This window comes from Bombina bombina, chromosome 6 (assembly GCF_027579735.1).
Source record: "Bombina bombina isolate aBomBom1 chromosome 6, aBomBom1.pri, whole genome shotgun sequence".
Classification (NCBI taxonomy): Eukaryota; Metazoa; Chordata; class Amphibia; order Anura; family Bombinatoridae; genus Bombina; species Bombina bombina.
The window spans coordinates 77,607,291-77,635,162 of NC_069504.1; the positions used below are offsets into that span (position 1 = coordinate 77,607,291).

At 39.2% G+C, this 27,872-nt stretch overlaps 1 protein-coding gene across 2 annotated transcripts in view; it reads right to left on the reverse strand.

The window, feature by feature from the left end:
- THAP9 (THAP domain containing 9) overlaps nucleotides 1–27,872 on the reverse strand; it is a 65,762-nt gene that overhangs the window by 9,064 nt on the left and 28,826 nt on the right. For both annotated transcript variants that reach the window (XM_053716480.1, XM_053716481.1), the window contains exons 2-8: nucleotides 26,576–26,662; nucleotides 23,133–23,340; nucleotides 21,071–21,226; nucleotides 20,024–20,231; nucleotides 13,163–13,316; nucleotides 9,743–10,544; nucleotides 8,835–9,007 (exon numbers count right to left, since the gene is read on the reverse strand). In XM_053716480.1, coding sequence (XP_053572455.1) covers nucleotides 8,835–9,007; nucleotides 9,743–10,544; nucleotides 13,163–13,316; nucleotides 20,024–20,231; nucleotides 21,071–21,226; nucleotides 23,133–23,340; nucleotides 26,576–26,655 — 1,781 coding nt within the window. In that variant the 5' untranslated portion in view covers nucleotides 26,656–26,662. The remainder of the gene's footprint in view (nucleotides 1–8,834; nucleotides 9,008–9,742; nucleotides 10,545–13,162; nucleotides 13,317–20,023; nucleotides 20,232–21,070; nucleotides 21,227–23,132; nucleotides 23,341–26,575; nucleotides 26,663–27,872) is intronic.

Here is a 27,872-nt window from a genome sequence, read left to right on the forward strand (position 1 = left end):
TCCCGGGATGTAGATTGCTGACAGGTGGCAAGAGTGAGACTCTGCCCAGCGAATTATCTTTGATACTTCCATCATTGCTAGGGAGCTTCTTGTCCCTCCCTGATGGTTGATGTAAGCTACAGTCGTGATGTTGTCCGACTGAAACCTGATGAACTCCCGAGTTGTCAACTGGGGCCAAGCCAGGAGGGCATTGAGAACTGCTCTCAATTCCAGAATGTTTATTGGCAGGAGACTCTCCTCCTGACTCCATTGTCCCTGAGCCTTCAGAGAATTCCAGACGGCACCCCAACCTAGAAGGCTGGCGTCTGTTGTTACAATTGTCCAGTCTGGTCTGCTGAAAGGCATCCCCCTGGACAGATGTGGCCGAGAAAGCCACCATAGAAGAGAATTTCTGGTCTCTTGATCCAGATTTAGAGAAGGGGACAAGTCTGAGTAATCCCCATTCCACTGACTCAGCATGCACAATTGCAGTGGTCTGAGGTGTAAGCGAGCAAATGGCACTATGTCCATTGCCGCTACCATTAAGCCGATTACCTCCATGCATTGAGCCACCGATGGATGTTGAATGGAATGAAGGGTGCGGCAAGCACTTTGAAGTCTTGTTAACCTGTCCTCTGTCAGGTAAATCTTCATTTCTACAGAATCTATAAGAGTCCCCAGGAAGGGAACTCTTGTGAGTGGAACGAGTGAACTTTTCTTTTCGTTCACCTTCCATCCATGTGACCTTAGAAATGCCAGTACTAACTCTGTATGAGACTTGGCAGTTTGAAAGCTTGAAGCTTGTATCAGAATGTCGTCTAGGTAGGGAGCTACCGAAATTCCCCGCGGTCTTAGTACCGCTAGAAGAGCACCTAGAACCTTTGTGAAGATTCTTGGAGCTGTAGCCAATCCGAATGGAAGAGCTACAAACTGGTAATGCCTGTCTAGAAAGGCAAATCTTAGATATCGGTAATGATCTTTGTGAATCGGTATGTGAAGGTAAGCGTCCTTTAAGTCCACTGTGGTCATGTACTGACCCTCTTGGATCATGGGTAAAATTGTCCGGATAGTCTCCATTTTGAATGATGGAACTCTTAGGAATTTGTTTAGGATCTTTAAATCCAGGATTGGTCTGAAAGTTCCTTCTTTTTTGGGAACCACAAACAGATTTGAGTAAAACCCTTTTCCCTGTTCCGACCGTGGAACTGGATGGATTACTCCCATTAACAATAGTTCTTGTATGCAGCGTAGAAACGCTTCTTTCTTTGTTTGGTCTGTCGACAACCTTGACAGATGAAATCTCTCTCTTGGAGGAGAGTGTTTGAAGTCCAGAAGGTATCCCTGAGATATTATCTCTAGCGCCCAGGGATCCTGGACATCTCTTGCCCAAGCCTGGGCGAAGAGAGAAAGTCTGCCCCCCACTAGATCCGATCCCGGATCGGGGGCCCTCAATTCATGCTGTTTTAGTGGCAGCTGCAGGCTTCCTGGCCTGCTTGCCCTTGTTCCAGGACTGGTTAGGTCTCCAGCCTTGTCTGTAGCGAGCACCAGATCCTTCTTGTTTTGGAGTAGTGGAAGTCGATGCTGCTCCTGCTTTGAAATTCCGAAAGGAACGAAAATTAGACTGTCTAGCCTTAGGTTTGGCTTTGTCTTGAGGTAGGGCGTGGCCCTTACCTCCTGTAATGTCAGCGATAATTTCTTTCAAACCAGGCCCAAATAGGGTCTGTCCCTTGAAAGGTATATTAAGTAATTTGGACTTAGACGTTACATCAGCTGACCAGGATTTTAGCCACAGTGCTCTGCGCGCTTGAATGGCGAATCCGGAATTCTTAGCCGTAAGTTTAATTAAATGTACTACGGCTTCCGAAATGAATGAATTAGATAGCTTAAGTACTCTAAGCCTGTCTGAAATGTCGTCCAGCGTAGTTGAACCAAGATTCTCTTCTAGAGACTTAATCCAGAATGCCGCTGCAGCCGTGATCGGCGCAATGCATGCAAGGGGTTGCAATATAAAACCTTGTTGAACAAACATTTTCTTAAGGTAACCCTCTAATTTTTTATCCATTGGATCTGAAAAGGCACAGCTATCCTCTACCGGGATAGTGGTACGTTTAGCTAAAGTAGAAACTGCTCCCTCCACCTTAGGGACCGTTTGCCACAAATCCCGTGTGGTGGTGTCTATTGGAAACATCTTTCTAAATATTGGAGGGGGTGAGAACGGCACACCGGGTCTATCCCACTCCTTAGCAATAATTTCAGTTAGTCTTTTAGGTATAGGAAAAACGTCAGTACTTGTTGGTACAGCAAAATATTTATCCAACCTACACAATTTCTCAGGTATTGCAACTGTGTTACAATCATTCAGGGCCGCTAACACCTCCCCTAGTAAAACATGGAGGTTTTCCAGCTTAAATTTAAAATTTGAAATATCTGAATCCAATCTGTTTGGATCAGAACCGTCAGCCGCAGAATGAAGCTCTCCGTCCTCATGTTCTGCAAGTTGTGACGCAGTATCTGACATGGCTCTAACATTATCAGCGCACTCTGTTCTCACCCCAGAGTGATCACGCTTGCCCCTTAGTTCTGGTAATTTAGCCAAAACCTCAGTCATAACAGTAGCCATATCTTGTAATGTTATTTGTAATGGCCGCCCAGATGTACTTGGCGTCGCCATATCGCGCACGTCCCGAGCGGGAGATGCAGGTACTGTCACGTGAGGCGAGTTAGTCGGCATAACTCTCCCCTCGTTGTTTGGTGAAATTTGTTCAATTTGTACAGATTGACTTTTATTTAATGTAGCATCAATGCAGTTAGTACATACATTTCTATTGGGCTCCACCTTGGCTTTAGTACAAATAGTACAGGTCTCATCTTCTGAATCAGACATGTTTAACAAACTAGCAAATAAACTTGCAATTTGGAAATACTATCCAAGTAAAATACAATGAAAAAAACGAACTGTGCTTGAAAAGCACTGAATATATATAACAGATGAAATCAATCAGCTTTGTAAAACAAAATGCAACTTAGCAAAGGCTTGTACCCAGCAGCAAGAAACAACTAACCCTGAGGCATAAAAAAGTTAAAGAATAAACGTTTTTTATCACAGTCAACTACAATCTTACAGCTCTGTTAGATTACTTCCCTCAAATTAGCTTTGAAGATCCCTGGGTTCTGTAGAGATAAACCGGAACATGCAGGAAAAAACAATGAGCTTTGACTGAAATTTTTGATGCGTAGCAAAAGCGCCAAAAAAGTCCCACCCCCTCACACACAACAGTGAGAGAGATTAAACAACTGTCATAATTAGATCCAGCAACTGCCAAGTGGAAAAATAGTGCCCAAACATTTTATTCACCCAGTACCTCAGAAAATGAAAACGATTTTACATTCCAGCAAAAAACGTTTAACATAATTAAGAGTTATTAAAAAGCCTATTGTATTTCTATTAGGCTAAAGTCTTACATACACAGTGTAATTCCAGAGAAGTACCATTCTCCAGAATACTAAAATGTAAATTATACATACATGATATAATGTCGGTATGGCAGGATTTTCTCAGCAATTCCATTGTTAGAAAATAAAAACTGCTACATACCTCTTTGCAGAATAAACTGCCCGCTGTCCCCTGATCTGAAGTTTACCTCTCCTCAGATGGCCGAGAAACAGCAATATGATCTTAACAACTCCGGCTAAAATCATAGTAAAAAACTCTGGTAGACTCTTCTTCAAACTCTACCAGAGAAGGAATAACACGCTCCGGTGCTATTAAAAAATAACAAACTTTTGATTGAAGAAATAAAACTAAATAAAATCACCATAGTCCTCTCACACATCCTATCTAGTCGTTGGGTGCAAGAGAATGACTGGGGGTGACGTAGAGGGGAGGGGCTATATGCAACTCTGCTGGGTGAATCCTCTTGCACTTCCTGTTGGGGAGGAGTAATATCCCAGAAGTAATGATGACCCGTGGACTGATCACACTTAACAGAAGAAATATATAATTTTTTCAATAGGGGGCTATTGGAAAAATTATATATTTTTTTCTTTTTTCTTCTGGGATGCTGAGGGGGGCACGTGCGAGTGTGCTCAAATGGAGGAGCCTCCACTGATTGATGGTTACAGAAAGCAATTGATTTCAGTTATTTTTTCCAAGGGGTGTGGTACCAAATATTAAATTGAGGGTGCCAATAATTTTGTTCAGTTCATTTTTGGAGTTTTGCGTAGAATGTGTCAGATTTGTCTTTTTTCTCTCCACTTTTTTGTGTCATACTAAAACAAACAAAAGCAATAAACACGAGAACAGAAGAGAATTTGTAATTGCAACAATTTTCAGGGCGAAGTGGTACATTATCTGACAGAAATTCAGGAGTGCCAATATACAGTCGTATGCAAAAGTTTAGGCACCCCTGACAATTTCCATGATTTTCATTTATAAATAACTAGTCCTAAAGCCCGTTTACACGGGACATTTTTTGCAGTACAGCGGTCCCACCCCTTGCTCTCTCTCTCCCCCTCTCTCTTGCTAAACCTCTCTTTTGCTCTCTCCCTCTCTTTTGCGCTCTCTCTCGCTCCACCTCTCTTTTGCTCTCTCTCTCCCCCTCTCTTTTGCTCCCTCTCTCCCCCCTCTCTTTTGCTTTCTTTTGCTCTCTCTCGCTCCACCTCTCTTTTGCTCTCTCTCCCCCCTCTCTTTTGCTCTCTCTCTCCCTCTCTTTTGTGCTCTCTCCCCCTCTCTTTTGCGCTCCCTCTCTCCCCCCTCTCTTTTGCGCTCTCTCTCGCTCCACCTCTCCCCCTCTCTTTTGCTTTCTCTCCCCCCTCTCTTTTACGCTCTCTCTCTCCCCCTCTCTTTTGCACTCTCTCTCTCTCCCCCTCTCTTTTGCGCTCTCTCTCTACCCCCTCTCTTTCGCGCTCTCTCTCTCTCTCCCCATTTTTTGCTCTCTCCATCCCTCTCTTTTGCTCTCTCTCCATCCCTCTCTTTTGCTCTCTCTCCCCTCCCTCTCTTTTTTTCTCTCTCCCCCCCTCTCTTTTGCTCTGTCTCTCTCCCCATCCCTCTCTTTTGCTCTCTCTCTCCATCCCTCTCTTTTGCTCTCTCCCCCTCTCTTTTTCTCTCTCTTCCCTCTATTTTGCTCTTTCCCCTCTTTTGCTCTCCCTCCCCCCTCTCTTTTGCTCTTTCCCTCTCTTTTGTGCTCTCTCTCTCCCCCTCTCTTTTGCACTCTCTCTATCCCTCTCTTTTGCGCTCTCTCTCTCCCCCTCTCTTTTGCTCTCTCTCCCCCCTCTTCTTTTGCTCTCTCTCTTCCCCTCTATTTTGCTCTCTCCTCTATTTTGCTCTTTCCCCTCGTTTTGCTCGCTCTCCCCCTCTCCTGCTCTTCCCCCTCTCTTTAGCTCTTTCCTATCTCATTTTGTCTCTCCCCCTCTCTTTCTATTTCTCTTCCCTCTCTCTCGCGTCGACCACGCCTGCCCACGCCATGCCCGGTCACGTCCGGCCACACCCACGCTCCAGCCCGACCACGCCCACTTTCGCCCCACCGCTGCAAAAAGCATGTCAGGTAAGGCCAGGTGCGTTTGTCCTCGTGCTGTCTCTACTGCACATGACAGCTTTGGACAAACACACTTGGCCTTTTATATTACAGGATTGGGTGTTTGGATCAGCAATTTCATTTTATTCTATCAAATAACCGAAGGACACAATAATATTTCAGTAGTGAAATTAGGTTTATTGGATTAACAGAAAATGTGCAATATGCATCAAAACGAAATTAGACAGGTGCATACATTTGGGCACCCCAACAGAAATATTGCATCAGTATTTAGTAGAGCCTCCTTTAGCAGAAATATCAGCCTCTAGACGCTTCCTATAGCCTGTAATGAGTGTCTGGATTCTGGATGAAGGTATTTTGGACCATTCCTCCTTGCAAAACATCTCCAGTTCAGTTAACTTTGATGGTTGCCGAGCATGGACAGCCCGCTTCAAATCACCCCACAGATTTTCAATGATATTCAGGTCTGGTCACTGGGATGGCCATTCCAGAACATTGTACTTGTTCCTCTGCATAAATGCCAGAGTAGATTTTGATCAGTGTTTTGGGTCGTTGTCTTGTTGAAATATCCAGCCCCGGCGTAAATTCAACTTTGTGACTGAATCCTCAACATTATTCTCAAGTATCTGCTGATATTGAGTGGAATCCATGCGACCCTCAACTTTAACAAGATTCCCAGTACCGGCACTGTCCACACAGCATGATGAAACATCCACTAAATTTTACTGTGGGTAGCAAGTGTTTTTCTTGGAACCCTGTGTTCTTTTGCCGCCATGCATAATGCCCCTTGTTATGACTAAATAACTAAATCTTTGTTTCATCAGTCCACAGCACCTTCTTCCATAATGAAGCTGGCTTGTCCAAATTTCATAAACCTTGAGTGCTAATCTGTGTATTCTTATTAAGAGTAAGTTCCTTCACTCTGTTTGTGGCGTGTGTCCAGAAAAGGCTTCTTCCGCATCACTCTCCCATACAGCTTCCCCTTGTGCATAGTGTGCTGAATTGTTGAACTATGCACAGTGACACCATCTGCAGCAAGATGATGTTGTAGGTCTTTGGAGGTGGTCAGTGGGCTGTTTTTGACTGTTATCACCATCCTTTGCCTCTCCGATATTTTACTTGGCCTGCCACTTCTGGCCTTAACAAGAACTGTGCCTGTGGTCTTCCATTTCCTCCCTATGTTCCTCACAGTGGGCACTGACAGCCTAAATCTCTGCGATAGCTTTTTGTAGCCTTCCCCTAAACCATAATGTTGAACAATCTTTGTTTTCAGGTTAAGTTGTTTTGAGGACCCCATGTTGCCACTCTTCAGAGGAGAGTCAAAGAGAACAACAACTTGCAATTGGCCACCTTAAATACCCTTTCTTATGATTGGATGCACCTGTCTATGAAGTTCAAGGCTTAATGGGCTCACCAAACCAATTGTGTGTTCCAATTAATCAGTGCTAGGTAATTACAGGTATTCAAATCAACAAAATGACAAGGGTGCCCAAATTTATGCACCTGTCTAATTTCATTTTGATGCATATTGCACATTTTCTGTTAATCCAATAAACCTCATTCACTACTGAAATATTACTGTGTCCTTCAGTTATTTGATAGATCAAAATGAAATTGCTGATCCAAACATATATATATATATATATATATATATATATATATATATATATATATATATATATATATATATATATATATATATATATATATACACATTCATACATACAGCTCTGGACATAAATTAAGAAACCACTGCAAAATTATCAGTTTTTCTGGTTTTACTCTTTATAGGTATGTGTTTGAGTAAAATGAACATTTTTGTTTATTCAATAAACTGACAACGTTGCTCCTAAATTCCAAATAAAAATATTGTAATTTAGAGCATTTATTATATACTACTGTTGTGTTCATTACTATCTTCTTGCAATAGGGCCAGCTGGATGGCAAAAACAGGGCTAGTGGTACCTCAAAAGTAATTGGAATAAAAAAAAATAACTATTCAAAAGAGTCAAAAGAGTTGAAAAGAAAACTTTTAAGTGAGGAAAAGAAGGTTCAATTCTGGCTTTACTGGCAGAGGGATACAGTGAGCATCAGGTTGATTCCATCCTTAACATGTCAAAGACGACTATTCATAAGAACAAGGTCAAACAGCAGACATTGGGGACAACAAAGCTACAGACCGGCAGAGTGCGAAAACAACTCTCCACTGCCCGGGATGACCGCCAACTCACTTGAATGTCTTTCAACAGCCAAAGGATGACATCAAGTGACCTACAAACAGAATTGCAAATGGCAGCTGGGATGAAGTGCATAATGAGGACAGTTCTGAAACAGGCTCCTAGGGGCAGGGCTGTGCAAAGATAGAAAAAAATGTAATTAATGAAAAGCAAAGAAGATCCAGGCTGAGGTTTGCAAAAGACAAAGAGGATTGGACCTTAGAGGACTAGAGTAAAGTCATCTTCTCTGATAAGTCCAATTTTCAGCTTTGCCCAACACCTGATCTTCTAATGGTTAGACTGAGACATGGAGAGGTATACAAGCTACAGTGTCTCGCACCCACTGTGAAATATTGTGGAGGATTGGTGATACACTGGGGTGCTTCAGCAAGGAATCTGGCATATTTATCATTGTAAGGACTCATAAATGAAGCCACGTACAAGGTTATCCTGGAAGAAAACTTGCTTCCTTATTTTTTCGAGTAGGACAATGCTACATGTCACACAGCCAGGTCAATCAAGGTGTGGATGGAGGACCACCAGATCAAGACCCTTAATGGCCAGCCCAATCTCCAGACTTGAACCCTATTGAAAACCTCTGGAATGTGATCAAGAGGAAGATGGATGGTCACAAGTCATCAAACAAAGCCAAGCTGCTTGCATTTTTGCACCAGGAGTGGCATTAAGTTACCCAACAGCATGTGAAAGACTGATGAAGAGCATGCCAAGAAGCATGAAAGCTGTCATTTAAAATTAAGGTTATTTATTTCTGTACTCCTGGTAAAATTAATATGAACTTGTTTTATTTGCATTATTCAAGGTCTGAAAACACTGCATCTTTTTTGTTATTTTGAACAGTTTTTATTTTCTGCAAATGCATGCTCTAAATGACAATATTTTTATTAGGAATTTGGGAGAAATGATGTCAGTAGTTTATAGAATAAAACAAAAATGTTCATGCTCTTCAAAAGGATAGCATGCCCCTTTAAGGATTAGGTCATTATATGATCTATTTGTTCTAATTCCTTTTAATTCACACACTATCTATACAGTGTTCTGTGGCAGGCCTAAGCACATACAAGGATCCAGTTATCTGGTTTGTTACCTTGGGCTTTGGTACAGGAATGTGTTATCACAGTTTGTCAAGGTCAACAAATATTCTTTGGTTTCCTGAAGGATGCTGAGTTTTTGCTGTAAATTGGTATGATTGACAGGTCCTTTGTCACCTGTAACCCTTTGACATTTGCTAGATAAAATATCAAATAATCTATCCATAATCTGAAAAACAAATTCAATAACAATGACAACAAAGGATTCATTGATTAGACTCGGATAAAGAATCATATATGACCATCTACACAAACCTAGAACACATTTTTATGCTTTTGGCTACCAGGGAGTACAATAGTGGCAAACATGCATTGAATTTTCCAGTAGCCTGTGTCTAGGGGTACCAAATATCTAAACTAGGCCTGGAATAACTAAACAAAGTATTGTAATAAGTTATCATACTGGTAAAGTGTAAAAACTTTATGAATACATTAACACATTGCTTGCTGCAGTTTTACAACTGCAAAATGCCCCTCCTCCACCTTATAAATGAGCTAATCTGGACTCTTATAATGTAGCTTGTCACTGTCCTTCTGTTAGCAAAGATTGCATCGCTATATCTTATGAGGACAATTAGGAAACAATATAAATGAGCTTTTACAGTGAGCAAACAATAACTGGCTTATGAGTCTGCAGTGTGCACTTCCAATTATAACTATTTAAATTATTTATTGGCTTCAATATTTCACAGACAACATTGTGGAATGTCATTCACAATAGTGAAACTAGATTTGTTCTTTGTGTTCTTTTCCGACTACCCTTATCTATAATTATGTCTAATGTTTTAAAAATTGCATTGTTTAAACGTTATTGTTCTAAATTCCCATTGTCGCCCCTGAGCTGCACTCTGTATTATTGTCAAAGCTTAAAATTGATCAAAATGTAAATAAACAAAATATCTACCTGAATGAAGGATATTGTAGCTGTAGCATCAACAAACTTGTCACATTTTAATTCTTGCAGTATACTTAAAAAATTTGCAACCGAATTATTTAATGTGTTCACCATCAACTCAGCCTTCATCATCTGATTAAACACTTCTGTAAGGTGGCAGCGACCTGCTGCCTGTATTACTGCAGTTTTATGCAAACTCATAAGGTCATCAACATACTGTCTCATTATTCCTCCATCAGGTCCCTGTATGGTCCCAGAGACCTCTAGCATGTCAGATATCAGATGTCGCTCAGTGGTGACATCAAACAAAATAAAATGCTTGTTCTCACTGTCTGGCAAACAGAAGTATGTCTGTAGCAGCCGGGGATCTTCAATCTTACAGCCAAGCAGAGTGCACATCTCTTCATTCCGTAACTGTCTTTCCATTGCGACAGCAACGATCTCAAAGCCATTATCACAAAGTTCATGCAACACGTGCAATAAAAGCTGCTTCTGTGCACCTGACGTTAATTCTCTTGTAAGGAAATAAGTAATGGGGGCTTTCCAGTCACCAGCTGTGCCAACCAACATCATCACCAGAGCTTCATTGGCGACCTCTCGACTGCTGCTGACATCTGCACCATTTCCTAAATTTACAAACCCAATCAACTCGTTCTGATGGGAATCAAAAGTGATGTGTTTTTTAATGGGTATGGTGTCTATTACAAGACATACTCTGGTGTACAACTGAGGGTGCTCTTGCCTCTTGTTCAGTAACGCTTCCAGGACTAAAGTATTTATTCCCGGCTTCACACAATCTGACTTGAGCCACCTAATAATGCAAAAATTAAGATTTAAAGGACCACTCACTGCAGTAGAATTGCATAATTAACAAGTGCATAATAAAAAGACAATGATTTAACACCTACTATGAATTTCAAATAAGCAGTAGATTTATTTTTTCTCCCATTTTCCAGCCCCCTGTATCATGTGACAGACATCAACCAATCACAGACTAGTATACGTATAACCTGTGAGCTTGTGCACATGCTCAGTAGGATCTTGTTCCCCAAAAAGTGTGAATATAAAAAGACTGTGCAAAATTTGATAATGGAAGTAAATTGGAAAGTGTCTTAAAACTGCTGCTCTATCTGAATCATGAAAGTTTATTTTGACTTGAGTGTCCCTTTAAGCAATACTGGTTATTTTTAAAGAGAGCAAAAATTGTGCAAATAAAGAACACTATTTAAATGTTATCATTATTTTTTTATTGCATGAGAAAAGGCTACAGGGTCGTGAAAGTCAAAATTAAACTTTCATGATTCAGATAGGGAATATCATTTTAAGAGGTTCCAATTTACTTTGAAAATCAAATTTGTTTAGTTCTCTAAGTATCCTTTGTTAAAACGTCAGCTCCAGAGCAGCAATGCACTACTGGCTTTACTAATCTGGTAAACCAAAGACAAGCAGCATAGGTGTGCAGCCCTCAATCAACAGCTGGCTCCAAGTAGTGCTGCTCCTAAGCATACTTAGGTTCGATTTCAACAACAAAGGATAACAAGAGAATAAAGTAAATTTGATCATAAAAGTAAATTGAAAAGTCTTTTAAAATGTTATACTTTATCTAACCCATGAAATTTTGACTTTGGTTTTGAAGCTACATTAAGTGCAACTGGGCCTAATTACACAATGGATGATAAATAGACTTACCCCATCCCTTCCCTACCATCCCAAATTCAATATAAAAAAGGTATGTGTGTAACCTTAAAGGGACAGACAACACTAAAATTGTTATTGTTAGATAACGCCTTTACTACCCATTCCACAACCAACATTTTTATATTAATATACTTTATAACATTCAAACCTCTAAATTTCTGACTGTTTCTAAACCACTACATACAGCCTCTTATCACATGCTTTTTTATTTGCCATATAGATATTATTGTGCTCACGCCCGTGGGTTGTGCACAACACAGTACTAAATGCAAATCAATAGATAATACATAAACAGCTATGAGATAAGGGGGCTCTCTGCAGAGGCTTAGATACAAGGTAATCACAGAGGTAAAACGTATATATATATATATTTTTTTTTATTATACAATATAATACACAAAATTCATGCGGTGAAGAAAAGAATTGCAGATTACATTAACTTGCAAATTACAATATCTTCTTGTTACTTTACGTCATTTACGCAGTGTTCTATCAACTTATATCGTTATAATAAATCATCTAAACCGCTTTTAAAAAAAATTAGAAAAGAAAAAAAAAACACAGGAAAAAGGGGATTCAAGGAATAATTAATCTCAACTTGCTTTATAAAAGGAAAAAGGGACACATACCCCCCCCCTTCACTCTTCCCCCGACCCTCCTTCCATGGAAAGAGATTTACTTTAAATCTGTACATTAATAATATGTGATATACGATTTTTCATTTCTATGCCCATATACTTAATAAAACTCTCTCAGTTTCCCATAGTTTATCCGTGACCAAAAGAAGGACTGTTTCCTTAGACAGCTCAATGTTTAATTTTGTTACTTTAAATAGAAAATATGCGGTTTTACGCCAGAGTTGTACCAATCTAGGACATCCAGATCAGGATTACAAAGTTAGCATTTCACACAGATATTTTGGACTTCTTTCTTCCATTTAGCTACTTTTTTGGGGTTAGATAATCTTGATGAATTAATCTAAACTGGGATTTTCTCATATAGGAGGAAATAAACATACAATGCGTCGTAATTAAACTCTTAAGTATTTTAGATGGTAGATCCGGGACTTCTAGCAATTTTCCCCGTTTATTACATAGATAGCTATTTAATTTAGCTGCTTCTTCTGCTTGGATTATTTTATATATTGATGACATAGACCATTTCTTCAGATAGAGAGTATCTAATAGAGGGTGAGTTTGCCATAGTGAAGGATAGATCCTACCTAAATGATAGGCATAATCCTTTAATTGAAGAAAATAAAATTTGTGTTTGTTTTTTACCAACGGAAATTTTATTTGGAACTTTTCAAATGTAAATAGTTTTTTGGTTACCGGATCAAACAAGTCTTTTATCAATAATGTATGGTTATTGGTCCATGATGAAAAGACATTTGTAGAGGAACCAAGTGGAAAACCCAAATTGCCCTTTACCGGAAGCCACGTTGAAATATTTACATTAGTATATTAATATAACTATGTTGGTTATGCAAAACTGGGGAGTAGGTAATAAAGGGATTATCTATCTTTTTCAACAATAAACATTTTGAGTTGACTGTCCAAATTTTTAAAAATATCCTACTTTAGATGCAACAAAAAAATGTTAATGCCTCTTTAATATGTAGGTTTTATTAAATAACAGGAGAGGTTTGTTTCCTTGAAATCTAGTCTGTTAAATCTAATAAGTTGCACATGTAAATATCCTGAGAAAATGCTTATTAAATGTTCTACTTACTGGCGCATCTTTCTTGACCCTGGCAGCGGCAGCTTAACTTCATTCCGCAGGTATTTGTAGGCTTGAGCATCATACAAATGTAAAGTCAAAGCAAACATCCTTTGCTGTGCAGAGTACTCAGATTCTAGTTTTTTGAATAGTTCCAAAGGAATGTCTTTTTTTATTGAGAAAAAAAAAAATAGTTAAAAAGCTGGTATAATACATAGTTTAAAGGGACAGTATACACAAATTGTCATTTAACCCCTTGAGTGCTAATGATGGCTCAGAGCCATCATTAGCACTCAACTAACTTTTTTGCAATCTGGGGGCCCCCATTCGCTCCTACCCTGGCGATCGGGCCTGCATAGTGACAGGCATCGCCGGTGCCTCCCGTTACTTGCGGTGACGTCACGCGCAATGACGTAATGACGTCACCGCGCAACTTTATTTAAAATTGTCAATACAAAGTATAGGGAAAGGGGGCATGCTGCTTAGAAACCTGTATCTCAGGGATCTAAGCAGCTACAGACCCCCAAGACCCACCATTGGAAAGGTAATCGCCTAACCTTTCCAATAGTATAATTGGAAATTGGTATATGGGGATCTGGGGGGGGGGGAATAAAAAGTAAAAAAATATGTTTTTTGAAAATAGTAAAAAACAGAAAAATAATTCAGCTTAGCACTCAAAGGGTTAACTGCATGTAATATACACTATTATAAAGAAGAATATGCACAGATACTGGTATAAAAATCCAGTATAAAATCTTTTAAAAACTTACTTAGAATCTACCAATTATGCACTGTTGATTAGGTTAGTCTGGGATATCCACTGAAAGGGGCTAAGAGCAGACTCCCCCCTCTCCCCTGTATATGAAATGACCCATTATACAAACAGAAGCAATCTGAAGTCTGTATACATTAGTATACAACTACAACTTTGGGGCTTGGTTATGAGTCTGAAAATCAGCACAAATTTATTTAAAAATAAGCAAAACAATACATGTTTTATTAAAACACCCCCAGATGGGCTATATAAATGGATCATCTACAAAACATTTATGCAAAGAAAAATCTAGTGTACAATGTCCCTTTAAATTACTTTTTTGTATACAATAATTTGTTAGGGAAAATGAAATTTATACTTACCTGATAAATTTCTTTCTTGACACGGTGAGTCCACGGATCATCATCAATTACTGTTGGGAATATCACTCCTGGCCAGCAGGAGGAGGCAAAGAGCACCACAGCAAAGCTGTTAAATATAACTCCCCTACCCACAATCCCCCAGTCATTCGAAACTGTCTGAATACAGGGCGGGCCGTGGACTCCCCGTGTCAAGAAATAAATAAATATCAGATAAGCATAAATTTTGTTTTCTTTCTAATGTCCACGGATCATCATCAATTACTGTTGGGAACCAAAACCCAAGCCAGAGGACACAGATGATAAGGGAGGGACAAAACAGGAACCTAAACAGAAGAACAACTGTTTGAAGAACCTTTCTCCCAAAACAAGCCTCAGCCGAGGCAAAAGTATCGAATTTATAGAATTTGGAAAAAGTGTGCAAAAATTACCAAGTTGCAGCCTTGCAAATCTGTTCCACAGAAGCTTCATTTTTGAAGGCCCAGGAAGAAGAAACAGCCCTTGTGGAATGAGCTGTAATATTCTCAGGAGGTTGCTGTCCAGCAGTCTCATATGCCAAGCGAATAACGCTCTTCAGCCAAAAGGAAAGTGAAGTAGCCGTAGTTTTCTAACCCTTGCGTTTCCCAAAAAGCAAACAATGCAGAAGACTGACAAAAGTCCTTAGTTTTCTGCAAATAAAATTTTAGCGCTCGCACAACATCCAGATTATGTAACAAGCGTTCTTTGTGAGAAGAAGGATTAGGACACAAAGAAGGTACAACAATTTCCGGATTAATATTCTTTGGGCAGGAAACCAAACTTAGTACACAGAACCACCTTATCAGAGTGAAATATAAGATAAGGGGAATCACACTGTAAAGCAGAGAGTTAAGAAACTCTCAGAGCAGAGGAAATAGCAACAAGAAAAAAAAACTTTCAAAGATAACATCTTAATATCTAAGGAATGCATAGACTTTGAGCCTGATGGAAAACTTTAAGAACAAGGTTAAGACTCCATGGAGGAGTAACAGGTTTAAACACAGGACGAATTCTAACCAAGGCCTGACAAAATGATTGCACGTCTGGCACATCCGCCAAGCGCTTATGTAACAAAATAGACAATGCCGAAATCTGACCCTTTAGAGTACTTGCCAACAAACCCTTCTCCAGACCATCCTGGAGAAAGTACAAAATCCTAGGAATCCTTACTCTACTCCAAGAGTATACTTTGGATTCACACCAATAAAAGTATTTACGCCAGATCTTATGGTAAATCCTGCAAGTTACAGGTTTACGAGTCTGAATCAAGGTCTCAATGACCGACTCTGAAAATCCACACTTAGATAAAACTAAGCGTTTAGAGTCAGTCAGCTTCAGAGAAACGAGATTTGGATGAAGGAAGGGACCCTGAAGTAGGAGGTCCTTCCTCAGAGGCAGTCTCCAAGGTGGAAAGGATGACATACCAAATCCTGCGAGGCCACGCCGGGGCTATAAGAATTACAGATGCCCTCTCCTGCTTGATTAGAGCAATGACTCTTGGCAGGAGAGCGAACGGAGGAAACAGGTATGCTAGACTGAAGTTCCAAGGAACTGCCAGAGCATCGATCAGAAATGCCTGCGGATCTCTTGACCTCGAGCCGTATCTCGGAAGTTTGGCATTCTGATGAGAAGCCATGAGATCCAACTCCGGCTGCCTCCACTTGAGGGTCAAGCTGGAAAACACATCTGAATTTAGTTCCTACTCCCCGGGATGAAAAGTCTGTCTGCTCAGAAAATCCACTTCTGGGTTGTGGATCGCAGAAAAACAGCAGTTGTTGGTCTCCGCCCACTGAATAGGAACTCCGAATTCCCCCTGGTGGTTGATGTAGGCCACCAAGGTTATGTTGTCCGACTGGAATCTGATAAACCGGGCTAAGGCTAACTGAGGCCAGGCCAGAAGAGCATTAAAGATTGCTCTCAGCTCCCAGATTTTTATGGGCCGACTGACTCCTCCTGGGTTCATAAGCCCTGAACCTTCAACGAGCCCCATACTGCTCCCCAACCTAGAAGGCTGGCATCCGTGGTCACAATCACCCAGGAGGGTCTGCGGAAGCAAGCATCCTGGGAGAGATGATCCTGAGAAAGCCACCACAGAAGAGAGTCTATTGACGCCTGATCTAGATCTACACATGGAGACAGCTCTGTATAGTCCCCATTCCATTGTCTGAGCATGCATAACTGCAGAGGTCTGCGATGGAACCGAGCAAACAGAATGATGTCAATGGAAGCCACCATCAGACTGATTACCTCCATACATTAAGCCACTGACGGCCGTGGAGAGGACTGAAGGGCAAGACAAGAGTCGAAACTCTTTCTTTTTCTGACCTCCGTCAGAAAAATCTTCAGTAACAGGGAGTCTATTATGGTGCCCAAAAATACGACCCTTGTACCTGGAACCAGAGAACTTTTTTCCCCGATTCACCTTCCATCCGTGGGATCAAAGAAAAGACAACAAGATCTCCGTATGAGATTCTGCTTGTTGAAAAGATGGCGCCTGAACCAGAATGTCGTCCAGATAAGGTTACACTGCAATGCCCCGAGATCGAAGCACAGCTAAAAGAGCCCCCAGAACCTTTGAAAAAATTCTGGGAGCTGTGGCAAGGACGAATGGAAGGGCTGCGAACTGGAAATGATTGTCCAAAAAAGCAAATCTCAGACACTTGTGATGGTCCCTGTGAATGGGAACATGAAGGTATGCATCCTTTAGCTCTATGGTTGTCATGAACTGACCCTCTTGTGCCAAGGGAAGAATGGAGCGTATAGTCTCCATCTTGAAGGATGGCACTATGAGAAACTTGTTTAAACATTTTAGATCTAGGATTGGTCGAAAAGTTCCCTCCTTTTTGGGAACTACGAACAGATTCAAGTAAAATCCAAGACCCATTTCCTGAAAGGGAACTGGAACTATTACCCCCAGGGCGGCAAGGTCCTTGACACAATGTAAGAACGCCTCTCTTTTTATCTGGTCTACAGATAATCTGGAGAGGAGAAACCTGCCTCTGGGAGGATAAGATTTTAAGTCTATTTTGTATCCCTGGGAGACAATGTCCACCGCCCAGGGATCCGGTACATCTCTTATCCAAGCCTAGGAAAAAAGAGAGAGAGTCTGCCCCCTACAATATCCGCTCCCGGATCGGGGGCCAACCCTTCATGCTGACTTGGAATCAGCAGTAGGCTTTTTAGATTGTTTTCCCTTATTCCAGGACTGGTTGGGCTTCCAGGAAGGCTTGGCTTGATCTTGCTTGGAGGAAGGGGAGGAAGACTTGCCATTAAAGTTATGAAAGGAACGAAAATGACTCTGGCGTCCCTTCTGCTTATTCTTTTTATCTTGAGGAAGAAAAGAACCCTTCCCTCCAGTAATATCTGAGATAATTTCCGCCAAACCAGGTCCAAACAAGGCCTTACCCTTTAAGGAATAGCCATGAGCTTAGATTTAGATGAAACATCCGCAAACCAGGACTTCAACCACAAGGCCCTGTGGGCTAGGATTGCAAAACCAGAAATTTTGGCTCCCAGTTTAATAACCTGTAAGGAAGCATCTGTAATGAAGGAATTGGCTAACTTGAGAGCCTTAATCCTGTCCTGGATCTCATCAAGAGGGGTATCCGTCGGAAGAGATTCAGACAACGCATCAAACCAGTAAGCTGCTGCGCTGGTAACAGTGGCGATACACACCACAGGTTGCCATTGTAGACCCTGGTGGACATACATCTTTTTTAGTAAAGCCTCCAATTTTTTTATCCTTTGGATCTTTAAAATAACTATCCTCTATGGGAATAGTAGTCCTCTTGGTCAAAGTGGAGATCGCTCCTTCTACCTTAGGAACGCCACGACTCCTTAATAGAATCCGCTATAGGAAACATCTTCTTAAAAATAGGAGATGGAGAAAAGGAAATACCAGGTCTTTCCCATTTTCAAGCAATAATCTCCGCAGCATGGTCAGGAACCGGAAAAACCTCCACCGCGGAGGGAACATCGAAGTATTTGTTCAATTTACTAGACTTTTTAGGATTGACTACGATAGTTGTGTCGGAGTTGTCCACAGTAGCCAAACCCTCCTTAAGTAATAAGCGAAGGTGTTCTAGCTTAAATCTGAAGGATACCACTTCAGCATCAGAAGAAGGAATTACACTGTCTGAGTTTGAGATTTCCCCCTCAGATGCTACCGACATGTCTTCTTCCTCAGGCTTATGGGAAGGGAAACTCTGGATAGCCAGAACTTGATCAGAAACCTTACTAACTGTTTCCTTAAATTTCCTTTTACGCCTTCCCTACAACATGGGGAAAGCTGACAAGGCCTCATATACCGCAAGGGATACCTGGGAAGCAATGTCTTGTAGAGAAAATCCTACAGGATTGCAAGAGGAAACACAGGGCACTGTATGTGGAAACTGAAAAAGTTGGGACACTTGAGGAGAAAGCTGCGGCATATCTGCAACAGGAGACACCTGAACAACATTTACCTGGGATAATGGTGGCTCATTGTCAAATATTTTATCTCTATAACTTAAAAGTTCTCTCAATGCATGAGGAACAAATAGGAACTGGGGGTTCCACCTGAGCATCAAAACATAACTGACAAGCAGCAACTTTGCCTGGGATAATAGTTTAAAAAGCCTCTTGATCCATCTTATGTAATAAATAAGGATAAAGTGTAAAAATTATTTATTTGAAAATAAAAAATGTGTACTGTATCTTTAAATAGAAATGTGTGTTAGCGCAACAAACCAAATAGACCTCAGGCTTCCTATACACCTCAGTAGCTTTACTGAGGTGCCTACCAGTCCTGCAGCTCATTTTCAAATACAGAGCAGTTACAGAGCCCTAACTGCCGAATAAAACGGCTTTCAACAGTAATCTCCAAAAGTTAAAGTATAACAACTACTATAACACACTGAGCCACCATAAATCACCTCACAGTCTCAATGCCCAAACTGCCTAAAAGAAACCCCAAACATGAAGGTTTAATAAAGTCCCATATTAAATAAGACAGCTTTTAGCTGTAACAAGTGCCAGCAATCTCCTTGCAAAAGAAAATTAAAATGGCACTTAACTGAAAGTGCTGTCCGGCAGCAGGACAGCTCACCTGGTTTGAGAGGGTGCAGCACCTCACATGGACCTGTGAAGAGAGAAAAACTGAGTAAACTTACTCAGGTTCTCTAGTTAGGGCAGCATATTCTTGAGAAAACGCAGTGAGGATTGTACCTCACAAGTTCTCAAGTGCTCAAAAGCCACCTCCTCCTTGCACTACAGGCAAAGAGAATGACTGGGGAATTGTGGGTAGGGGAGTGATATTTAACAGCTTTGCTGTGGTGCTCTTTGCCTCCTCCTGCTGGCCAGGAGTGATATTCCCAACAGTAATTGATGATGATCCGTGGACTCACTGTGTCATTAGAAAGAAATGAGGTTTATACACTTATCTATAACATACTTTTTATACATAAATAAGCAACTAGACATGTGCATACATCTGTAATTCATCACACAAATGAATAACAAAGTTAGCCTTAATTTTACAGAATTTAGACACCTATTTTAGAACAAAGTGCAAACCAAAATGTATTTATTTTCACATATATTTTGAGTTACAAACTTCTGTTTTAATAAAACCAGCATTGGAACTAAACGAACTGAGGAAAACGGAAAGTAAGTTTGTTAATAAATGCACACATCTACACTGGTTTCACAAAGCCTATTCTTATTACACAAACCACACGGTACCTCCATATGGTAACAGCCTTTGGTGGAGTTGTGGAGTGAGTAAGTTTTTCTTGCCAAGTTCCTGATAGATGCTTGGGCAAGTCTGCCGCAAGCGTTTCTCTCTGTCTTTTGCGTTTCTTAGCTCTTTTTCTTTTTGAGCCCTTGAATCTTCTGAAGCTTGCAGCTTTCTCTTCAACGTTTCAACATCAGGGATAAAATAAAGATGATCCTAAAACAAAATAATTAGTATGAACAAAAAATATAAAATATGAAAGAATTGACATAACTTATTTGACATTTTATGAAGTCTAAATGTTAAATACTTTGGCTGAATCCATAACTGAAATTTTATTTTAACCTCCTATTGATTCGTTTATCAATTCCTAATACGAATATTCACTTTCAAGGAACAATACAGATTGCTTTATGCTGGTTCCTCTTGTTTACATATATTTTCTACAGCATGGACATTTTCAGTATAGATGACTTTTTCAGCAGGCAAGAGCAGCTTTTTTAAATGAAAAATGGGAAAGGAGTGTGCATCTTGGAGTGAGAGGATGCAGTAGGAGGCAAGTTGTGGGAAAAAAAAAGATACTAGACTTTGTATGTTTGTTTACTATCTTTTTTTTCTCCTCTCCCCCCTTTCTAGCCTCTAATATATTGTAACACTCAAAGCTTATATGGGTTTATTGAAGTTCTATTCCAGTTCTATCTACTGTATTGGTGTAAACTAAAGTGTTGCTTGTGTGCTTGATCAATATTCAGGTACGTTGGTTTCCAAGATAACATTGGCACTAAATAATGTATAGTTTTATTTGTACAACATTTAGAAGGTTGGAAAATGTGTTTTTACCTGTACCTGGTATTTTATGGACTGATGCATGGCAAACTGAAGAGCAACTGTATATGAAGGGAAATTTGTAATACATGGTTCATTAAATAAATGCAGAGATGCAATAGTCTAGCTCAGCCATCTGCCCACCGTTGGAGCTGATCCTAGAATATATAAAACACACTGATGCACTGTGCATGAACTTTCCTATAAATCTTCAACATTAAAATAAATACCTGGAGCTGCACCTGACTGCTGACGTTGTCCTTCTCAGCTGGTTCCGCCCATTCCATAGGGGGTTCTGTGATCTCCACTACAGGCATTACAGGATCATTAACTGTGGTGGCTTCTGATGTTTCTTGAGGGGGGTTATTAGAGACCTCTGTCTTGAACTGGGGAGAATAAGGTTATTAAAAATACTTTCTAAAAGAATACATACAATTTCTTATATCTTTTTAAAATACAATCATGACAATAATTTACTCCAGGTCTAAATACAGTAATCTTCATGTATATCAAGACTTTCCAAGCTATGGGACCACATCCAGCCACCCCCGGCAGAAAACAGAGATCAGAAATTTGTTATAAAAAAAGCATTTCCAGAAAAGGGACACAAAACCCATGATTCAGACAGAGTGTGCAATTTTAAGCAACTTTCTAATTTACTCCTATTATACATTTTTCTTCATTCCCTTGCTATCTTTATTTGAAAAAGTAAGAATGTAAGCATAGGAGCCGGGCCCGGACCATTTTTTGTTCAGCACCTGGGTAGCACCTTCTTATTCGTGACTAAATGTTATACTAACTTTCTGATGGTACTATGTTTACAAAAGTATTACAAATCAGATAAACCTACCTTTAGGTTGTATGTATAAACTGTATTATAATGAAGAAACGAAACAGAGCAACATCCAAATATCCTTTGTATAAAACTTAGCGTTTATTCATGGTAAAGTTAAAGTTAAAGTCCACAAGCATGTTAAAAGCAACGAAACAAACAAACAGCTGTGCAGGAGATGCTTACGCGTTTCAGCTAAAGAGCCGTTATCATAGCTTAATGAAAAACCTCAAGAGCACACTATTTAAAACCCTTCCTGAACAGCTATTGGGTAAAAAAAAAAAAACACACACACACATTACACATATGATAGAGTTTCATGAATTAACCTTAGAGAGAATTTTCACAACTTAAGTCTGGATACTACAAAAATTGTATACATATTAGAAAGACAAATTTACTTTGACATTTTAGCTTATTTGGAAAGCTGATAGAGATTAAATATAAACTATACTACTATAATAGATCATAGATATACTTATATCTCTCTACATTGTAGAACACTAACATGAGATTAGTTTACTGTTAATTTTACCAAATTGATAATAGTTAGCTATAGGAAAGAAATCATTACCAACAATGGGATCGATTTGCCACAGTCCTAGCATAATAGTAACGATTCATAAAGAAAATATACAATAAAGCAATTAATAAATAAATAAAGTAAATACAAAATAGACACATGATATATATATATATATATATATATATATATATATATATATATATATATATATATATATATATATATATATATATGTGTGTGTGTGTGTGTGTGTGTGTGTGTGTGTGTGCAAAAACACAAAATATATATATATATACACAAGCGGACTAAGTTACATCAAACTCCCTTACTGACCACGACAGACTCCTATCTGGGAGTCGAACCTGAGTCTAAAGCTTCCCAGTCTATAGCACTAACCACTATATCAAGGGAATATATGAGACAACCAAACTGTAGTTTTATCTTATTATGGAGTCTAACATAATTATACCATATTTCAGTTATAGTTAACGGTATCTCAATTATATATAGAGAAATGCTTATGGTGTAATAAAATATTCTCATATGTCACAAGGTATTAACAGTTATTACTTTTGTACCCTATATCTATACAGTAATCTCCAAAATAAAATGAAATAAAACATCTATATTTCCCATCCAGGAACGAACCCTGGATGGCTATATCTTAGTTGACTAAACTATACACTTAGTTGAGTGGGGTCACATATTTATAAACTGTAGTATAATAAGTTCCATTCTCCTTGCATTTTTGTACTCCGCTTGAAGTCTGGTCCATAGTAAGCTCCAGACAGTAATGGGAAAAATAACAAATTAGACAATGTCATTTTTACATAAGAATGTGCCTTTAAACTATTCAGCTAGACTAAGCAAAATCCAGAATATATCATTACAATGGTATTTTATTAAGCTCATATAATATAATAAAACTTAATACCTGCATGTGCTCTGGAAAATTAAAGATGCTAGGAATAACATCGCCCCTCAGCCTCTTTGTTTGCCCAGTGGTGTCAAAGCAGCTCTCTTTAAAATGAAGGCTACAGAGTCTCTGGTATCGGGAAGGCATCCAGAGCTCTCCAGTGCTTGTCGCCCTCTTCATAGCAATCCTCCATTTTTCCAGCAAGACAGGATTAGATCTTGGAAATCTTACAAACAAAATGTAAAAGCCTTTAAATCTCCTTACTTTGAAATGCTGAATTTAGGTTTACATATTAAATAGAAACAGAATTATGAAAAAGGGCAATGGCACCATATGCATGCCCTCGCAGAACCACCAACATTGCTGGGTTACTTCTAGACTATATACAGCAGTGCTTGACAAATCTGTTTAAAAATTAGGAGCCAGTAAGTATATTTAGGAGCCAGACATATTTTTAGGAGCCAGACAGTGGGATTTGTTTATAAATATATAGAGAATAACCCAAAACGTTCAGAGCCATGGGTAAAATTCTAGGAGCCATGGCTCCCAGGCTCCTGGGTTTGTCGAGCCCTGATATACAGAATAGATCAAACTAAGAATTGGAGAGGTTGAAGGTTGAAGACTTCTGACAGAAACTAGAAAAAAAAAAAAAAAAAATTTGGGGGGGGGGGGGCTTTTTTTTTTTTAATAATCTTTCAAGTATTTTTCAATATAAAAGGAGCATAGAACCACATAATCCCCAAATGCACAATAAAAAGAAAATACAATAACAATCTGTATTTCAAATTATCAATAAAATGTCAGAGACTGCTTCAAATTTACCTGCCCACTGTATCTATCATGTGACGGCCATCAGCCAATTACAAACTCACAGACGTATACACTGTGAACTCTTGCACATGCTCAGTAGGAACTGATGTCTAAGAAAATGTGCATATAAAAAGATAATAGTAGTCAATTGGAAAGTTGTCTAAAAGTGTATGTTCTGAGTTAAAAAAGAAAAATTCAGGGTTTCATGTCCCTTTAAAGGGACAGTCTACAATTTAGAAAAAAGAAAACAGAGAGACACACTCAACTGAGACAGAACAAAAGCTAGAAAAACCTCCGTGCTTGTCCACAAGGCCAGTGCCACTCACTCAGGGTGCAGTCTCTTTCAGCACATTATGCCTTTCACAGAGAAAAAATATCATGTAGCATATCAGTCTGATCCTGCCCAATGACAGTCTAGCGCCAAAATACCAGGCAATTCTTCTTTGAACAAGAGAAAACAACAAACCCCAGACGTACGTTTCGGCCGCCTTTGGGCCTCGTCAGTGAGGTGCAGTTGCATCTCTCTAGGGCATATGTGTAAGGAGTCCACGTCTGGTTTTCCCTTTTTACTCATAGGGAGACCCAAGAGTAATTTGCATACAAACAAGAAAAAAGAAAATAGAGAGACACACTCAACTGAGACAGAACAAAAGCTAGAAAAACTTCCGTGCTTGTCCACAAGGCCAGTACCACTCAGGGTGCAGTCTCTTTTAACGCATTTAGCCTTTCACAGAGAAAAAATATCCTGTAGCATATCAGTCTGATCCTGCCCAATGACAGTCTAGCGCCAAAATACCAGGCAATTCTTCTCTGAACATGAGAAAACAACAAACCCCAGACGTACGTTTCGGCCTCCTTTGGGCCTCGTCAGTGAGGTGCAGTTGCATCTCTCTAGGGCATATGTGCAAGGAGTCCACGTCTGGTTTCCCCTTTTTACTCATAGGGAGACCCAAGAGTGATAGTCTACAATTTAGTCATCTTAAAAGGGACCCTAAACACCTTCTGTTTCTATGTTTTTATAAATTAATTTTACAAACTGTTTATAGATTTGAATGTTATTTGTTTTTTACTTTGTTATCTAAGCTCTGTGCAAATACCTAAACCACCATCTACTGAATGCAGTGGTAGCCGCCATGTTGTAACGTGCGTTGCATCAGATAGCCTATTGACGTGATGTGCGCTTCCTTATTCACTACCGTGCATGCGCAAACTAAGAGAAGTCTTTGCCGCATCTATGAAGCTCGCTAACTCTGTTGCAGAGAGCGATCTTCATAGAGATTTGTATGACAGATATGTTAGTGAAGCGGATTGTCATCGATAGTATTTTATGAAGATGCTATTTTCAGTTTTTCCGAGCCAGAGGTACACTTATGATTGCTGCTGGACATTGCAACGGCTTAATGCGTGCGCGCTCACAGGCATAATCTTAGCCACACTTGGAATTGTCCCCAGCACATTAGCAGCGTAGGGACGGATGATCAAAGGAATGGGAAAACAGGAGTTTAAAATTAATTATTAGAAGGGAGGCTTATATATGGGGGGGGGAAACAATGCGGTTTGAAATAAAACATTATTGTCTACCATATAAGCATTATAACATTTTTTAATAAAGTTAAGTATTTAAGGTCCCTTTAAAGGGACACTGAGCCCAAATTTTTTCTTTTGTGATTCAGATAGAGCATGCAATTTTAAGCAACTTTCTAATTTTCTCCTATTATCAATTTGTCTTAGTTCTCTTGCTATCTTTGTTTGAAAAAGAAGGCATCTAAGCTTTTTTTGGGGTTCAGAACTCTGGCCATGCATTTTTTTTTATTGGTGGATGAATGTATCCACCAATCAGCAAGGACAACCCAGGTTGTTCACCAAAAATGGGCCGGCATCTAAACTTACATTCTTGCATTTCAAATAAAGATACCAAGAGAATGAAGAAAATTTGATAAAAGGAGTAAATTAGAAAATTGCTTAAAATGTCAAGCTCTATCTGAATCACAAAAGAAAAAAATTGGGTTCAGTGTCCCTTTAAGTCTTACTTTAGATTAAGCTGCAATTATCATCCTGCACCCTTTCTTTATCATACAGCAGTAACAGTAAAAATGTTATTTAAAATGAATATTGTTTCTGGTCACTTTGAAATGGCTGCCAAGCTCTGCCCACTGAAGACATCACGATCTGGGCTGCATTAAAGGCTTCACTAGTTACAAAAGACTCCCTAATAGGATTCAATAGACTGTCAATGTTTTTCAGCAGTGCCTAGATGCAGCCCAGATTGTGATGTCATCAGTGGGTGCTGCTTGGCAGCCATTTCAAAGTGGCCAGAAACACTATTCATTTTAAAATAACTTTTTTACTATTAATGCTGCATTATATAGAAAGGTGCAGGAGGATATTTGCAGCTTTTTCTAAAGTAAGACTTTAAGATGTCTAAGGTGTAGACTGTCCCTTTATGTTCATGTGTCTAAATTTGGACACAAAAATACTGCATAGCAGCTCAAGTAACTGACTTAAGATCTGCTAACACCCATTTCGCTCTTTATAGTTACATATTAATTTTATTTGTTTATTTACCTTCTGTATAGTGCTGCAGAATATGTTGGCACATTATTATTAGTATTAATAATAATTCAAAAAACAAAACTAAATTGTAATGTTACCTGTGAAATGTTATTCCCTTTTCTCTTGCCTGCAGAGTATACCTTGATTTGCATCCGAAAGCTGCACAGGACACCGGCATTTTAATTCTGTATATAAACATCAAGAATGTTTTCGGATTGTAATATAAAATGTTCAATTATATATAGTAAAAGAAAAAATGATATACTTATTTATACTTTTATCATTAATATACTTGTATCATTAATTTTCCTTTTTTCATGCAATTTAAATCTGAAAATCACAAGAGGCAGACACTAAATTTCTCTGTGTGTAGATCTTGCCCATTTTGTAAATATATTATCAAAAAGAAAGTCATTGTTGATAGATTTGGACATACTTTTAAAATACAGAATTTCATCAGCTATAATTCTAACGTAGTGGTATGCAATGCTCATGTAATTTAAGATACATAGTAAGACCTCAAGAATTAAAAAATAAAAATAAAAAAAGACAGAAAAAAAAATCAGAATGTCTTTCAAATATTCATAATGCGTCCAAAGAAGTATAAACACTAAGGCCCCGATGATCGAAAGTGTTACGAGGCGGCAACATATTCCAAAGGATCCATCACTATGTCGAGCGAGCCTGTCGAAATATTCCAAGCTCCCAACATAGCAGCATCTCCTAGAGGCGTTTACTATACATGCCATTGGTCGGCTATGTTGGCTATAGATAACACCCAGCATTGTCCTCCATATTGGTGCTGTATAGTAAAGGATCCTTTGCAATATAACTGCTGTGCTCAAACACTAATTCTAATAACCCTAAACCGAAGTATACCACGATTGCAAACTAAAACTACACTAATAAAGATCTAAACTGCCACATACCCACGCATGTACTATCAAATTAACCCTATACCGATACATAACCACTGCAAGTATCTAAACTATTAACCCCTATACTGTCACATACCCTAAACACACACTAACCTAACCCCCTCTAAACTAAACCCCTAAGTTACTTAAAGAAAAAAATCTAAGTTACAAAAAAATAAAAATTTAACCTAAAATGCCACAACCCCAAACACAATATAACCCTAATCTACCTAACACCTAACCCCCCTCTAAACTAAACCCCCTAAATTACAAAAAATAAAATAATATATGTTACAAAAAATAATAAACTACAGTATCTAAAATAAATAACCCACCATTATACCAAGCACTAATCTGCATGCCCCATAAAAAAAAACACCCAAAACAAAACAAAAAAACAACTGAACCCTAACACGAAAATAAATTAGGGCCTTTTGTAGAGCATTGACCTAAAGATAATTCAGCTCTTTAACACACA